Below are 16,606 nucleotides of genomic sequence, written 5' to 3'. Positions count from 1 at the left end.
AAAATCTGCCGAAATTCGAGTAGCATCTCCCCTGTTTATATCCCTAGTCCGAAATCACAATACCAACAAAACAAACAATAGCAATACTAATATCAACAACATCATTATCAATACCAAAATATTCCATAAAACATCCCACACGATGTTTTTCAACATACAACAACAATATGCACTTCGTTTCTTTCCAATCAAGGAGCGTAATCTCACCAAAAACATTAGATACTATCCATATACATGTAAATCAGCCCAACCATATGGCCACAACATGCTCAGAACAGTCCATAACACAACTACACCATAACACTTTATGACCTTTCTTCCATAACTATTTTCACTTTTAAGACTTGCTAAACCTTCAAATCAACTCAACATAATAGATAGGATGAGGAACATACCTTATACTTGAAGAAATTTATCCACCCCAACTTTCTTCAAGACCAAACTTACCACAACGTCAAGTAGAAGCAAGAACAATCACCTTTCATGGACTAGTTTGGTGTAATCTTGTTAAATTCTTGATTTAATAGGCTATAAATGTTTAGGGAACGTGTTAGGAGATTTATAGAACTCATGGGAGTGTAAAATTCTGAAAAAATAGGGTTTATAGGGTTTTTATACCCCTTGAAAGTCGGTGGAACCGACTTTCCCAAGTGGGACCCGCGGAAGCCATTTGACAGTTTGGAGGGTCATCTTAAAATAGCCATAACACCTTACTCCAATGTCATTTTGATGAGAGGTTTGTTGCGTTGGAAACTAGACTCGATGAACTTCATTTTCGGATTTTGAAACACCTTAAACTCCTAATATACTTGGAGATATACCCCTCCAAAGTTGACCTAAAATTCTGCCAACTTTTTTCCAAATTTTCGACAAACTTATTTTCTTCGATTTTCTTGGTACCGGAATCTTCCAAAACTCTCCATACATGATATTTATATTAATCATACTTGATAATGGTCATATCCTTTAGTTCCAAGGTTGTCCTTCCCGGTTACGACTTATGAGATCGTAATTCATCCTGTGCTTCATTGTTATGTACTTCCCATGGCTTGTACCTCCCAAAACTTCATGGGACGTCTCCGATACTCCATTAATATGGTGAAGTACGTGGCATGCTCATTCTTTAAAATTGTGAGGTGTAACATGTTTCCCCCTTTAGAAACATTCGTCCTTGAATGTTGTAGCTTGTGAGCTTATGATGCTATCATTAATTTCTTGAAATGGTTGTCCTCCTTTAGTTACTGATCTCCATGCTCTTATACAATGGGCTCATTAGTCATCTTTCGTATTCCCTTAAGTCTCTGTCAAACTCACCCATTAATTTCATATCATTATGTCCCCATGTATGTAACCGGTGGTCAACTGATATCCAGCTATCGTCCTGTTCTCATTAAGGTGGTCTCGGCTCATGATCGCTATGGCTCTCCGCCAATCTTGTAAATATTCTTAATTGTTGTACTCTTTGCCTTGCTTCTTATTTCTCTACTAGTGGACAAACTCTCTTATTCAGATATGGCACCCTTCCTCGCTTGCTTCTTTGGTGCTATTTTAGATTATCCCTTTTTGTACTCGTCGACCTTATATACATGCCATATCATCTCCTTTTAATTCATTGGTTGGACTCCTTAATTCCTTTCAATATCATCATAGTTCCACCTAAGGTAGCGCTCAGATGATTTACAGTGGCATTTCCTTGCTAGTGACTTTTTATTCTCAGTGATTATTTTATTTCAGATTGTCCATCCAGACTTCTTTTCAACACTAACCTCAACACAATCCCTTATATACGTGTATATAATACTTCATCGTAACTAGATTGTACTCATAATATAGTAATAATCACAATTCAAGCTAATTTATGACTCGAGATATCGTCAAATTCATATTTGAACTTTTCCTTCAATTTCTTCTCCTCCCATCTTAACATAATTAAAATATAACTCATAAACATAGGACTAAAATAAAATCTTACTTAATCATAATTTCCTTCCAATACGAGTATGCTTCCCTCCTTAAATCCTTGGCTCTCTTATATCGGTGACTAATTGAGACTTAAACTAACCTCTATTCTTCTTCAGCTCCTTATCGTCGTCCTTGCACCATTCTGTTAGCCATTTCATCATAGCGATTGTTTATGTGGTTCTATGTCATACACTCTCACAATTGATATAACCAACGGCTTAGAATTTCACGACTTATGAGGTACTCCCTAATCTCAGGCAGCACTGCTGTCTTGCTATCAATAGGCACACTATCTTCCTTTCCTTTGAAGATTGTTGAACTTCCTATAAATATTCCTCTTTTAAAGATTTCATCTCTTCTAGTGCTACAAGTTCTTTTTAGTAGTCTCGATTGTCCCTTATACTTATCTTTGGTCATATGTGGCCTTCTTCACTCCTTCTGCTACCCCTTGGAGTACTTTACTGCATATCTAAATGTACCTAAAATTTCTTCGGCGCGAGTGATTCAAATCATAGTCCGGAATGCAACGTACCGCATGGGCGAAACTCATTCTCCTTCCATATTTGTCTCATAATATACCTGCATTCAATCCATTCTTACTTTTCTTTAGCACAATCTTGACATATTGGTTCATCTCAAAATTTGACTCATTCAATCCAATATATTTCCCTCTTTTGAGCTTGGAAATATTGTAGCTCATCTTAGAACTTAATTTGTTCTTCCCCCCTTTTTAAAGGATGTTCTCATATACCCGTAACCTTTGAGTGTCAACCGTCTTTGATAGTCATCTAGACGACCTTAGCGATCCTTAAACTCCTCTATTCCTTATAATGCCGGAGTTATTTTGATCGGATAGTTTAACTTACTTTCCTTTTTGATAGTTGAGTTCTTGTATCAAATCAAAATGCTTATACATATCGGATACAATTCAAATGCCTTCTTTATTGTCTTTTCACTTCTACCTGTCATGACTAGTAGTCCCTTAGGTTAATGAATTAATAACGACACAGGCATTCGTTAGACTCCTTAGGGAGTGCCCGACCTCCAGCCCAAATATTCCTTCATAACTATCTTTTTACTAATATCCTTGAGATTCTTCTTTCTCTTAGTTCCCAATTCCGATTTATATCTATACTATACCATTAGGAGTTGATACTCTCTTCCATTCATTCCCACGACTCATCCTTTCATTAGCTTAGCTCATATTGTCTCGTAGTTTTCTTAACTACTTGTTTACATCATAGTCATGCATCATAGACCTTCTAATATTTTGCCAGTTCATGTTCTTATCATGAAATCTTCATGAAGTATTCTCTTTGCATCGAGTCCTCATCTTCCCTTATAATACTACAACTTGTTTGTATTTATACATACCCCCCCCCCCCGGTATGTTCATCTTATTTCCTTTATGATCAAATTTCTATACTCCTTATCAAGATTCTTATCCCATGTTGCCGATGTTTTGACTCTTGGCCAGACTTGTTGGCTTATTATCCTTCCTCTTGTCCTTGATGGCTACCCAACTTCCTTTGCCAATTCATTAGTCCACTTTTCTTACTTTTTCCCTTAGGGTCTTTCTTGACTTCCCTTGCTCATAAAGCGCTCTTCCCCACTTGCCATTCTACAGCATTGGCCCTGGAATTCGTAGAATATTGTATTAGAAATACAAATACTTTCTATTCCTAAGATCGCCTTTGAGGGCGGGCTTTTCCGCTTTCTAAGTGAATGTATCAACATGGCTTCATATTTAGCCTCGGCTATTCTGGTTCCTCATATTCTTTTTTTTTTCGTATGTGTAAATCTGTAGGTCTTCCTAGCATACCATCCTACGTCCTAATTGTAACTCCTGGCGATATAACTTTACTTAAAAATCTTTACTCGTACTTGTACCCTATCTCTCTATCTAAAGTAATCAACCTCACATCCTTTACTTTCCTGTAGCAACTGAATCGATCCTTGTGATATTTTATCTTCACTTGTACACCTACTCTCTTCTCTCCTTACCTATAAACCTACATCGCACCTAATTTCTCTATCGTCAATAACCTTCACAACACCCATCTGAAGAAAAATATGAGGTGAAGCCTACTTATAAGGATTAGCTAGAAATACACCACATATTCCTAAGGTTGATAAAATCTCTACTTCCTTCGTCGGCCAAGCAACATCACATTTAGAAGTTATATAAGCAATCTAGAAGACAATCATAATTACAATCTAACTTACCTATCCATTTCTCATTCTTAAGTTCAAGGTCGTCATTAATACCCAAAGTAACTTGGCCATAATGATTCTCAGAATAGTACCAACTATCAAATACTCAGAACCCCCTTGAAGTCGAATGACTGGTGACTTCCAAATCCCAATGTAAACCCACATCATATAGGAAAGTCTGATAAACAAGTCTGTGTGCCTGTCATCAACCCGTCCTGATCTTATGTATATATATATAAACTCCTAGAGTAAAACTTTCCCCTACTCGTTAACTTCCTTTACCTTATCCATATCTTTTTGTTATCTCTTACTCACCAATCTATAAATCGTACTACTGCATTTGAATTCTTAGTGCGAACTTTCCCTATATCTTCAATAAATCTCAATTCTCCGAAATCTCGAAATCACTCATTCCAACTCCTTTAATTACTAATCATTTTTCCCCCTCTAGGGTTCTTCCTTTAAATTAAATTACAATCATTCTAAAACTTCTCTTTGAAAGTATCTCATAATTGTTCATTCAATCATGACTTACCAAACATTCGATTGTCGCATTTTCCCTTCATTCTTTCTCTATAGCATAGACACTCAAACAATTCAAATTGTATAAATTTCGGTAGAGTTTCCCCTATACTTCTTACTGCCTCATTCCTACACACAACCCAGAAAACACATCCAATGCCTCACAGGGCAATCACAAATACCCGTAACATATAGCTCGAGTTCTTATATCAAAGTCAATCACTATCAATAAGGCAGGAAACATACCTTTCGGAGTAACAACTTCAATTCTCATCAATTACCTCATAACGGCATAATCAACTAGTCATCCATAATCAAAACATTTAGGATTAGCATCAGGGACATCACATGCTATAATTTAGCTTTACAGCACGATCTAAGATAAGAAAGGAGGGTCAATCGTTCCTAAATGCCCTGCAGCCTTTTGTTTATAAGTGTGGGGCGCTTCACACCCATAAACAAGACTCTAATGAACACGGCTCGTAGACACTCCATAGGACGAACTGCTCTGATACCACTTTTGTCATGACTTAACTGGAGAGCCATGACGAGCACCCGGAGCTAACACACTGAGCACCTCTAAACATATATCTCATAGACATTTTTGAGTGGACCATAAAGATAGCTAATGGATATCATAATCTGTAAGGACATATATCACAATATAACGGCACATCTCTATATAATCTTCAATAATTATGCCCATCGTCACCAGTCGACAAGGCTACTAAAATATTGTACAACAATATGAACCGGTAGGGTTATGAAACGTCCAACTGTACACACATGTCTACGAGCCTCTACATAGAATACTTGTGACCATCAGGACCAATATCAAATAGACGGCAGCTCCGAAGTAAGTGGAGTGCTCCTGAGAATCCGCTGATAAAGCACCTACGGATCAGGTCCGCCTACCTGTCTACCTGCAGGCATGAACACAACGTCCACAAGAAGGGACGTCAGTATGAATAATGTATTGAGTATGTAAGGCATGAATAATAACATGATTAAAGCACGAAGAATAGCATAAGATAAAAGCACCGTTTATATCTCACAATACCTTTTAAAACATTCGTCATACTTATTTACCATTTTTATAGAAGAAACACTTCTTACATCCATATGCTTGCATATGCAATAACTTACAGTACAATACAACATCGTACCCAGCTGTATAGGCTCGGTATTATCCGTACTCGGCCTTTTCGGGACTCGATGGTATTCGTACCCGGCCCTTTCGGGACTCGGTCATATCCATAACTGGCCCTTTCGGGACTTGGTAGTATCCGTACCCGGCCCTTACGGGACTCGGTGTCACACATGACTACATATATACATATAAAAGAGTACCTGAATAAGGCACATCATCATCATCATCATTATCATTATCACCATATCTTTTCGTAGGGGATCAACTATCATAAGATGAGATCAATAGTGTCGTGAGAGTATCAAGAACGATGAAGTTGGATAGCATTAGAAATGGAATTATCGTCATCGCTACATCTCACCTCGAAGGAACAAGTATTATGACGTGAGATCAACAACAATGAATAAAATCAATAAAATCATGAAATAAGCTCAATAATCTCATAATAGCATTAAAATCATAAGCTTTGGAATTTATAGAATCAAAATCATCATCATCATCATGTTCATCATAGAAAATATCTCATCTTTAGTATCATAAGAAGCTTTTAAGAATCATGAACTTCTAACTTTTGGAAGTAAGACGGTTATGGAAACATATATGGAATCGTAACATATGAATCATGCCTTTTGAAAGAAAGGAAGTAGCCTTAACATATCTTTTCGGTCGCCTTAACCATAACTATTTAACGCTTATCCTCCCAAGCTCGAAAATCTGCATTCAAGAGAATTCGTATTATTGTTAAGCTTGTCGTCATATGCTTGTCTTAAGCCCTCAAATTAATTTCTTTTAAAATCTGCTGAAATTCGGGCAGCATCTCCCCAGTTTATATCCCTAGCCCGAAATCACAATACCAACAAAACAACAACAATAGCAATACTAATATCAACAACATCATCATCAATACCAAAATATTCCATAAAACATCCCACACAATGTCATTTTAAAATGACCATAACTCCTTACTCCGATGTCATTTTGATGAGAAGTTTGTTGCATTGACAACTAGACTCGACGAACTTTATTTTAGAATTTTTAAACACCTTAAAACTCCTAATATACCCAGAGATATACCCCTCCAAAGTTGACCCAAAATTCTATCCAAAATTCTGCCAACTTTTTTTCAAATTTTTGATAAATTTATTTTCTTCGATTTGCTTGGTCTCGGAATCTTCCGAAACTCTCTATAAATGATATTTTTCATTAATCATACTTGATAATGGTCATATCCTTTGGTTCCAAGGTTGTCCTTCCCGATTACCACTTACGAGATCGTAACTCATCCTGTGCTTCATTGTTACGTACTTCTTATGGCTTGTACCTCCCAAAACTTCATGAGACGTCTCCAATACACCATTAATACAGTGAAGTACATGGCATGCTCATGCTCTAAAAGTGCGAGGTGTAACAGTATAGTTGTGATTATAATATCGTATTGCGGCGAAACTTGGCTTGGATTCAAGGTGAATATTGAGGAGATTGAGGTTCTAGTGGATGTCAGGTATGAATCTTCCCTTATAAATATTGATTTAAGTTTATTTATGGAAGAAAAGTTATTAAATGATCGTATAATGAATTTATGGATTGAGAAATTGGATAAAACATCGTGTGGGATGTTTATGGAATATATTGGTATTGATAATATTGTTGTTGATGTTGGTATTGTTGTTGTTATTGTTAGTTGCTGGATTGTGATTTCGGGCTAGGCATATAAACAGGGGAGATTCTACCCGAATTTCGGCAGATTGTAAAAGGATTTTAATTAAAGGCTTGAGACAAGTGTATGACGGTGAGCCTAACAATAGTATGAATGGTTTTATATGTAGATTACGAGACTACGAACGATCGTAAATAGATTGCAAGACGGGAGGTAGGTTGGAAAGTCGGGAAGTGAGTTTCCAGGTATGTTAAGGCTAAACCCTTCTTTCTTAAGGAATGATTCCCTTGTTGTGAACCTATATCTGATATCCTCAATAACCCCATTTCTAAAATACCAAAGCTTACAGTTCCCGATATTCCTGTGATATCATTGAAGTTGTTTCATGGCTATTGATGTTATTCATTGATGTTGATCTCACCTTATGATTTTGTTCCTTCAAGGTGAGATGTGTTCATGATGATGGTTCCATAATAATAATCCAACGAGTTTAGGAACAGGTTCTTAAGGAATGTTTTATAGGACATGAATAGAGTGCTAGTAGAGGATCCCTAATGGGGTATTTAATGTTCGAAGAGAGGGTTATGATGTATCTCAGGGTTTGTTTGAGGTTTAGTTAATCGGGAAGAAGTACTAATGGCCTGAGCTGTGCTTATAAGTCTATGTGATTATGCAGACCCTACGGGTTAAGTGATAACCATGAGAAGTGCATAGAGATTACTTGTAGAAGTTTGGTTATGATGTTAATTATAATTATAATTGGTCTATGACCAGTCGGGCAAATGTTACCACCGTGCTACGGCCGGTTGGGCAGATATGTATTTACCACCATACTACGGCTGGCTGGGCAGTTAGTACCACCGACCTAGGGCCGGTTAGGTAGTTACCACTGATCAGTCAGGCAGTTGCGCTCTACCATCGGGCGACAATCGGAGGGCAGTTACCACCATGCTACGGCCGGTCGTGTAGTTACCACTGATCAGTTGGGCAGATAGTACCAGGAGGATAAGTGAGTCAGAGCCACAGTATTGTACATAGATGTAGTTAACATGGATCGGGTTGCACGCCGCAACATATGTTTGGATAACGTTATGATAATAAACTAACCAGGGCCATGGTAGGATACATAGACATAGTGGAGATTGCAAGAGTATGAAGAGGTATATATATGTATACTAGATTTACATCAGTAACTCGGAAGTGTCAGTTTGATTCTTATCCTCCTTCTTTATGGTATATGTTTATTATGTTACATTTTTACCTTACATAGTCGGTACACTATTCGTACTGACGTCCTTTCTTGTGGACGCTACGTTCATGCCCGCAGGTATAGACAGACGAGATGAGGACCTTTCCCAGTAGGCTGCCCCTAGAGTCCTTTACGCGTTCGCACCACCTTCTGGCGTGTTCGCGCAGGGTTAATTTCCTGCTCGGACAGCCCATCTTAAAATGCTCATAATTAACTATTTTGATGTCGGATCGGCGCGCAGTTTGTTATGTTGGAAACTACACTTCATGAACTTCACTTTAGGCTTTTTCTTTGCTTCAAAACTTCACATATACTAAAAGATATTTTTTCTCCAAGTTGGGCCAAAATTGCCCTTTATATTTTCTCCAAAATTCCAACAAACTTAATTTCCTTAAACCACTTGTCCTCCAATCCTTCCATAGCTTATTATATAAACTTAAACCCTCATAACCATAAGATAAACACATATAATCTCACATACCTCCTGAAAGGTAGCTTGAATCTCAACATACGAAACTACGGGGTGTAACATTTCATCATTATATTCAACGATTATATCTTAGTATATTCGAAGAGTAGGGAGGAGCATGAGCGTCATTTGAGGATTTTCCTTGGGTTATTGAAGGAGAAGGATCTTTTACGCCAGGTTTTGAAGTGTGAGTTCTGGCTTGAGTCTGTGGCGCTCTTGGGCCACGTTTTGCCTAAGTATGGGATCATGGTTGATCCAAAGGAGAGGCTGTTAGAGATAGGGTGAGGCCCACTACTGTGACTGAGAATCATAGCTTCGTGGGGCTACCCAGCTGTTACCGTCGATTTGGGAAGGGCTTCGCTTCGATTGCTTCTTCGTTGATAAAATTGACTCAGAAGGAGGTTCCCTTTCAGTGGTCTGATGCTTGTGAAGAGAGCTTTCAACAACTCAAGACTCTTTTGACTTCAACCCCAATTCTGGAATTACTCATGGAGGGTAAGGATTTCTTAGTATATTGTGATGCATCTAATGTTGGTTTGGGTGTTGTATTGATGCGAGAGGGTAGATTCATTGCCTATGCTTCCCGTCAGTTGAAGATCCGTGAGAAGAACTACCCTACAAATGATCTGGAGTTATTAGCAGTAATCTTCACCTTGAACATTTGGAGGCACTATCTGTATGGAGTCCATTGTGAGGTGTTCACCGATCACCGTAGGCTTCAGCACGTGTTCAATTAGAGAGATCTAAATTCCAGACAACGTAGGTGGATGGAGCTTCTGAGGGACTATGACATCACCATTCTCTGTCATCCGGGGAAAACTAATGTTGTAACTGATGCCTTGAGTCCCAAGGCTGTGAGTGTGGGTAGTTTAGCCTGATTAGTTGCTTCAGAGCGTTCGTTAACCATAGAGGTTTAGATTCTGGCTAATAATTTTATGCGCCTTGATATCTCAGTTTCGGGCAGAGTCTTAGCTTGTGTTGAGGCGAGGTCGTCCCTCTTGGAGTAGATTAGGGCCTAGCAGTTTGAGGATGCCAGTCGTGTAAAATTCGTGATAAATTTCTGAGAGGTGAGGCCAAAGAGGCCATGCTTGATAGTCTGGTATTCTGAGGATTAAGGGATATGTGTGCGTTCCTTGTATTGGTGATTTTATTCATTTAATTTTGGAGGAGGCCTATAGCTCCAGATATTCCATTCAATTGGGTGCTATGAAGATGTATCGAGATCTGAGGCAACACTGCTGGTGGGGGAGGATGAAGAGAGATATTGCAGATTTTTGTGGGCAAGTGTGGGAACTATCAGCAAGTCAAGTATGAGCACCAAAGACCTGGCGGTGTGCTTCAAAGGATGCCCATTCTCGAGTGGAAGTGGGAGAGAATTGCCATGGATTTTGTTGTAGGTCTTTCGAAGACACTGGGCAAGTTTGATTTAGTGTGGGTTATTGTTGACAGAGTCCAGTCATTTTATTCTAGTTCAGGTCTCTTACATTGCGGATAAGCTAGTTAGTATTTACATACGTGATATTGTGCAATTGCACGGGTTCCCTATTTCTAATATTTCGGATCAAGGTCCCAGTTTACTTCCAATTTCTTGAGGGCTTTTTAGGCAGAGTTGGGTACTCAGTTGGATCTTAGTACAACTTTTCATCCCCAGACTGATGGTCAGTCTGAGAGGACTATCCATTTACTTGAGGATATGTTGAGAGCATGCGTCATAGATTTTAGTGGTCAATGGGACAAGTTCTTGCCCTTAGCGGAGTTTACATACAACAATATCTACCATTCATGTACTGATACAGGGCAGTTCGAGGCTTTGTATGGTAGTAGGTGTCGTTCTCCTATCAGATAGTTTGATGCTTTTGAGGTTCACCCATCAGGCACAGATTTATTGAGAGAGTCTGTGGACAGGGTGAAGCTTATTCAGGAAAAGCTTCTAGCAGCCCAGAGTCAACAGAAGATGTATGTGGACTGAGAGGTTCGGGACTTAGAATTTATGCTGGGCGGGCAGGTGCTTCTGAAGATCTCACCCATGAAGGGTTTTATGCGATTTGGGAAGAGAGGCAAGTTGAGCCCGATGTACCTTGGCCCATTTGAGGTTCTCCGTTGAGTCGGAGATGTTCTTATGATTTGGCCTTGCCACCAGGCCTGTTAGGTGTTCATCTGATTTTTATGTAGGTATGCTGAAGAAGTATCATTCTGATGGTTCCTATATAGTTCCTTGGGATTCTGTGTTGCTTGATGAGCATTTGTCTTATGAGAAGGAGCCTATAGTGATTTTGGATAGGCAGGTTAGGAAGCTGAGGCCGAAGGAGATTGCTTGGGTCAAGGTTTGGTAGAAGAATTATCCTGTTGAGGAGGCTACTTGGGAGACCGAATCTGATATGCGCGAGAGATATCCTCAGTTGTTTGCTGATTCAGGTACTTTTCCCCTATTTCTACTCCTTGTCGCTTGAGGACGAGCGATGGTTTAATTGGTATCTGATGTACTGACCCGATTGGTCGTTATAGTTCTAATGACCCTTTTACTCCTGTTGACCCTTTCCTGAGGTCATCGGGAGGTTTTGGTATGACTTTTGGAGATTTGAGCCTTAAAGTGAAATTCATTTGAACCAAAGTTGACTTTTGGGTAAATAGACCTTTTCTAATCTCATCAATTTCGAGAGTCCGGATGGTCATTTACGACTTAGTAGTGTGTTTGGTTCGGTTCCCAATGAAATTGGGAGTGTTTTGGAACTTGGATTGGAAACTTAGCTTTAGGCCATTGGGGGTTGACTTGGTCAAATAAACCTCCGTTAGGAAATCCGAGGCCAAGGGTGAGTTCATAGCGCGTTTTTCTGTATGTTTGCATGTTTGTTTGGTATCTGTGGGGCCTAGGGTGATAGTCGGATTTTGGGTTGAGATTGGTCAAAACCAGAACCTTCTAATATCTGGTGTATGCACTTTGTGGGCGGCTCCAGATACTGTTGTAGTGGTCCCGCTATAGCAATGGTGCCACCTCCATTGACACCACTAACACCAGCTCATCTGGAAATGCATCATCAATATCTATCTCATCTGAAGGTCTCCCGGGTACTTCAAGCCGAGAGAGATGGTCAGCAACCTGATTCTCAGTTCCCTTGCGGTCTTTCACCTCAAAATCAAACTCTTAGAACAACAGCACCCATCGAATCAATCGCGGCTTAGCTTCCTTCTTCGCCATCACGTTCCTCAATGCAGCATGATCAGTGTATACCACAATTTCGAACCCCAACAGATAGGATCGAAAATTTTCAAATGCAAAGACTATAGCAAGTAGCTCTTGCTCAGTCACTGTGTAATTCATCTGATGGAAGCTGCTTAAGCTCAAGCTTCGGTGGCTCAACGATAGAAGGCTTTGTTGGAGGAGTTGATCTATTTTCCAGATCAAGAGTATCAAGAGTAAACTTCTTTGGGTGGTAAGAATGTGAGCCTAACCCAACAAGCGAATTAACCGTCTCCACATAACCCTCCATGTCTTTAGCATCAAATTTACAAGAATTGCAGCAAGAGCATCTCCCAAACTTTCCTCTTCCATCTTGAATTCCACAGCTTCATCAACAACATCAAAAGAATCAATCACCGAAATGCTCTCATAAGAACTTGGTAATTTCATCCCCTTACTTGCCTGAAAACTAACTTCCGCATTATTGACTCTGAATTTTATTTCATTCTTCTCCGAATCTATCAGAACTCTTCTCGTAGCAAGGAAAGGTCTCCCCAGAATAATACGAATTTCCAGATCAATAGCACAGTCAAGAATCACAAAATCAGCGAGCAACATAAATTTTCCAACCCGCACAAGAACATCATCAACCACGTCAACTGGCCTTTTAATAGATATATCAGCCATCTGTAATCTCATAGTAGTCGGCCTGAGCATCCCCAAACCTGATTACTTGTATGACACGACCCAAACTGATGAGCCGTGACGAGGAGTCTTACCTCTAACAACCAAACACCCCTAACTCATATACGAAACATCTCGTATATCAATAGCCCATAAATGGCACAAACTAATCTCATAAAGAGGAAAATCCGAACTATGTACAATGCGTATATATATATATATATATATATATATATATATATATATATATATATATATATATATACATAACATGCGGAAGAACAAGCAAGCTAGTTAGGTCGCTATATATCCGTACACCAAAAGAATATAAGCCGACAAGGCTACATCATCTGACTACTGCATACAACTATCTACAGACCTCTGCTAGAATAAAGCTGTAGAAAGGACGGGACAGGGCCCCGTCGTACCCATCTATATACATCTCAAAAGGATGGCCTACACTGCAACTCCGGATCGAATGGAGTGTCGGTGATCTCTCTTTGGATAAGGGTCCTATTAAGTCGGACCACCTCCCCGTCTACCTGTACCGCGGGCATGAACGCAGCCCCCCGAGCAACGGGGAGTCAGTATGGATAATATACTAAATATGTAAGGTATAAAGACAACATGTATATATGTATAGAAATCATGAATAAGATCTGAACTCACCAGCTGAAATGCCTATCTGCATAAATCTGTATGAACTAGTATCTGTCTGCATCTGACTGAATCTGTATGGCGGGAAGTATGGACATATATATATATATATATATATATATATATATATATATATATATATATATATATATATATATATATAACACACACCTCATTGTCACATCACAGGCCACACCTTCACCCCCTGTCAAGTGTGCCTTTCTCATGTATATACTCCAACATCATAGGCCACTCATGGACCACTCATAGGCCACACCTTCACCCCCTGTCAAGTGTGCCTTTCACATATAGAACGTAATATCATAGGTCACACCTTCACCCCCTGTCAAGTGTGCCTTTCACTGTACCCCTGAGAACTGAAAGTGAATGCATAGTACAAGTAAAACTGAACGACGGGATTCTCAAACAACAAAATGATAGTTTGCCTCTTATGGGCCTTACTGAACTCATACTACTAGGACGAGAAATCATAAGATCTGTATATGGGGAAAATACCATAGCCGGGGTACGGGGACATTAACTATATTTCTCTTAGTACTTATAAGAATAGAGTAATATGGAAACTCTCTTACTCGGTTATCGGTTCGTATCATAAGATCATGCCAAAAAAAAAAAAAAAAGGAATAACCTTAACATACCTTGACGTATATCGAATCGTCCAACTTCTACTTCTTGAACTTGTAAATCTACAATTATGATAACGTAAGCCTTAATTAGGCTACTTGCTTTGCTTACTAATCATCCCCAAGCATGTATAAAGCTTAACGAATTATAAACGACCATCTCCTTTATAAGCTTACAATGATAACGCCCATATATATCCAAATACACATAAATCCAACCCTGATCAGTGCTTTAAAAATAGTCTCATGTCATTACCTTGCCCTTCATCAATCTATCATTTCCAAAAATACCCTTTCTTTACCTAAAATCACTAAAGCTCTTGATAGTAAACTCAAATACAAGGGTAGAAATCATTTACATACCTTGAGGGGGTCAAGAATCCTAACAATCACTTTATTTCAACTCCCTAAGCTTCCTATTCTTGGAGAAACCCTAGAAACAACCTTCTTCTTCTACGGGGTTCGGGTCTTGTCAAATCTTCACTACTATGCCATAAATGTTGGGAGAGCAAAATATTAGGGTTTTCTGATCTGGGAATGAGAGAAATAAGACATAAAGTCGTGGACCACGTATTTATACTCGGAGAATTAACTGCTTCAGTGGTCTGGTTTGACGAGCGGGTCGATGACCAATCGACGTGTCGACGGTCCGTGGACGTGCTCGTCGATCTGCGCCTGCAGAGTGCAGGGTTGCGGGACCCTATCGGCACGGCACAACGACGGCCCGTCGACAGGTTCGACGGTGACTGGTGTCTGCAGACTTTTCCGATTCAGTTCAGATCGCGTCGATTCGATTCGTTCAACTTCTAATCCTGTAAATCACCAGAAATACCTGCCGGTACCATTGCACATGGGGTAAGACACTTTCTATCTCCAAAACTCGGGCTCGGGTCTCAATTCCCAAGGCATACCCAACTAGAAAATCATAGGTTCTACCACTACTAAAGCGAAGGGTGTAACATTGTAGATAGCAAGTGGCATCAAATTTATACTCGCCGCATTATCACACAGAGCACGAGAAAAATTGTGGTACCCAACAGAGCAAGGAATAGTGAATGCCCCAGGATCTCCCTTTTTCTGGATAGTAGTTGTTGAAATAATAGAGCTCACAGTGTGAGTTAGACTCACGGTTTCATGTTACACCGTCTTATTCTTGGTCAGCAGGTCTTTCAAGTACTTGGCAAAATTGGGCATCTCCTTGACTACATCCAAAAATGGAAAGTTCAAAGATAACTGCTTCAGCTGATCATAAAATTTCTCGAACTTAGCATCTTCCTTATTTTTCACCAACCTTTGAGGAAAGGGAGGTTTAGATTTACAAAGCTGAGTCAAAGGGTGGAGATCCCCTTTTACAGTCTGCTTGCTCTTATCATCAGCCACCTTCGAACTTTCTAGAATATCACCAACTTTTTCTTCACAAGGAACCTCATCAACAATAATTGGTGCATCGGACTGCACCTCTTCCTCTTTATGAATTGGCTCGAGATCAATACCCTTCTTTTCAACACTTTGGAGTATTTTACCACTCCAAGTACTAATAGAAAACACACAGTCAATACCGCCTCCCCCATTCTTCGGATTCAGAATAGTGTCACTAGGAATTCCTCCCTTTTTAGGAGGGTGCTGCTCTCTAGAAATATCTCGCATCTGTGACTCGAGCTTTTGAATAGCCACTGTATGAGATCCCACTTTCTCTCTTAGCCCGGATAACGTCTTTTCAGACTTGGTTTAATTTGCCAGAAACTTCTCAAGCATTGCCTCAACCCTCAAACTACTTTGATCGTTTGACTGCCCTTTTGGTGGAATATATGGATTGGAACTCTTATTTCCGAAATTGCTGTTGTTGTTGTAGTTCCCTTGGTTCTCTCCACCATAATTATTATTATAGTTCCCCTGGCTGTTGTTGTAGTTACCTTGGCCCTGCTGAGGTCTCCATTGATTTTGATTCTGGTAACCCCCTTGATAATTTTGCCTTTGATAACCTCCTTGAGAGTTGTTCACATAGTTAGCATCTTCAACCTGCATAGGAGGTCCCTCATGATATGGACCCTCTTAGACTTGGTACATCCCCTTCGGCATACCTGAAGCATCTTCGCAAACTTTTACCTTCTTGATCTGGTTCTCATCAAACTTCTTGGTCAGCAAAGAGATATTTATTGCAAGCTGAGCCAATGTCTGCTGAGTATCCTGACTCTCCTTCACCATATTCTGGATCATAGC

The 16,606-nt window shown here is 39.6% G+C and overlaps 1 protein-coding gene across 1 annotated transcript; it reads left to right on the top strand.

Annotated features, from left to right (window-relative positions):
- Nucleotides 1-9,990: 9,990 nt before the first annotated feature.
- Nucleotides 9,991-11,556, top strand: LOC132039505 (uncharacterized). Its single transcript, XM_059429975.1, has 5 exons — nt 9,991-10,077; nt 10,394-10,531; nt 10,827-10,960; nt 11,098-11,280; nt 11,364-11,556. Exons 1-5 carry the CDS (start codon nt 9,991-9,993, stop codon nt 11,554-11,556), a joined length of 735 nt encoding a protein of 244 aa, XP_059285958.1.
- Nucleotides 11,557-16,606: the final 5,050 nt, after the last annotated feature.

Source organism: Lycium ferocissimum, chromosome 12 (genome assembly GCF_029784015.1).
Source record: "Lycium ferocissimum isolate CSIRO_LF1 chromosome 12, AGI_CSIRO_Lferr_CH_V1, whole genome shotgun sequence".
In the NCBI taxonomy this organism is placed as follows: domain Eukaryota; kingdom Viridiplantae; phylum Streptophyta; class Magnoliopsida; order Solanales; family Solanaceae; genus Lycium; species Lycium ferocissimum.
Note: the sequence above shows the minus strand (reverse complement) of the source record. Positions and strands in the feature narration are given on the sequence as shown.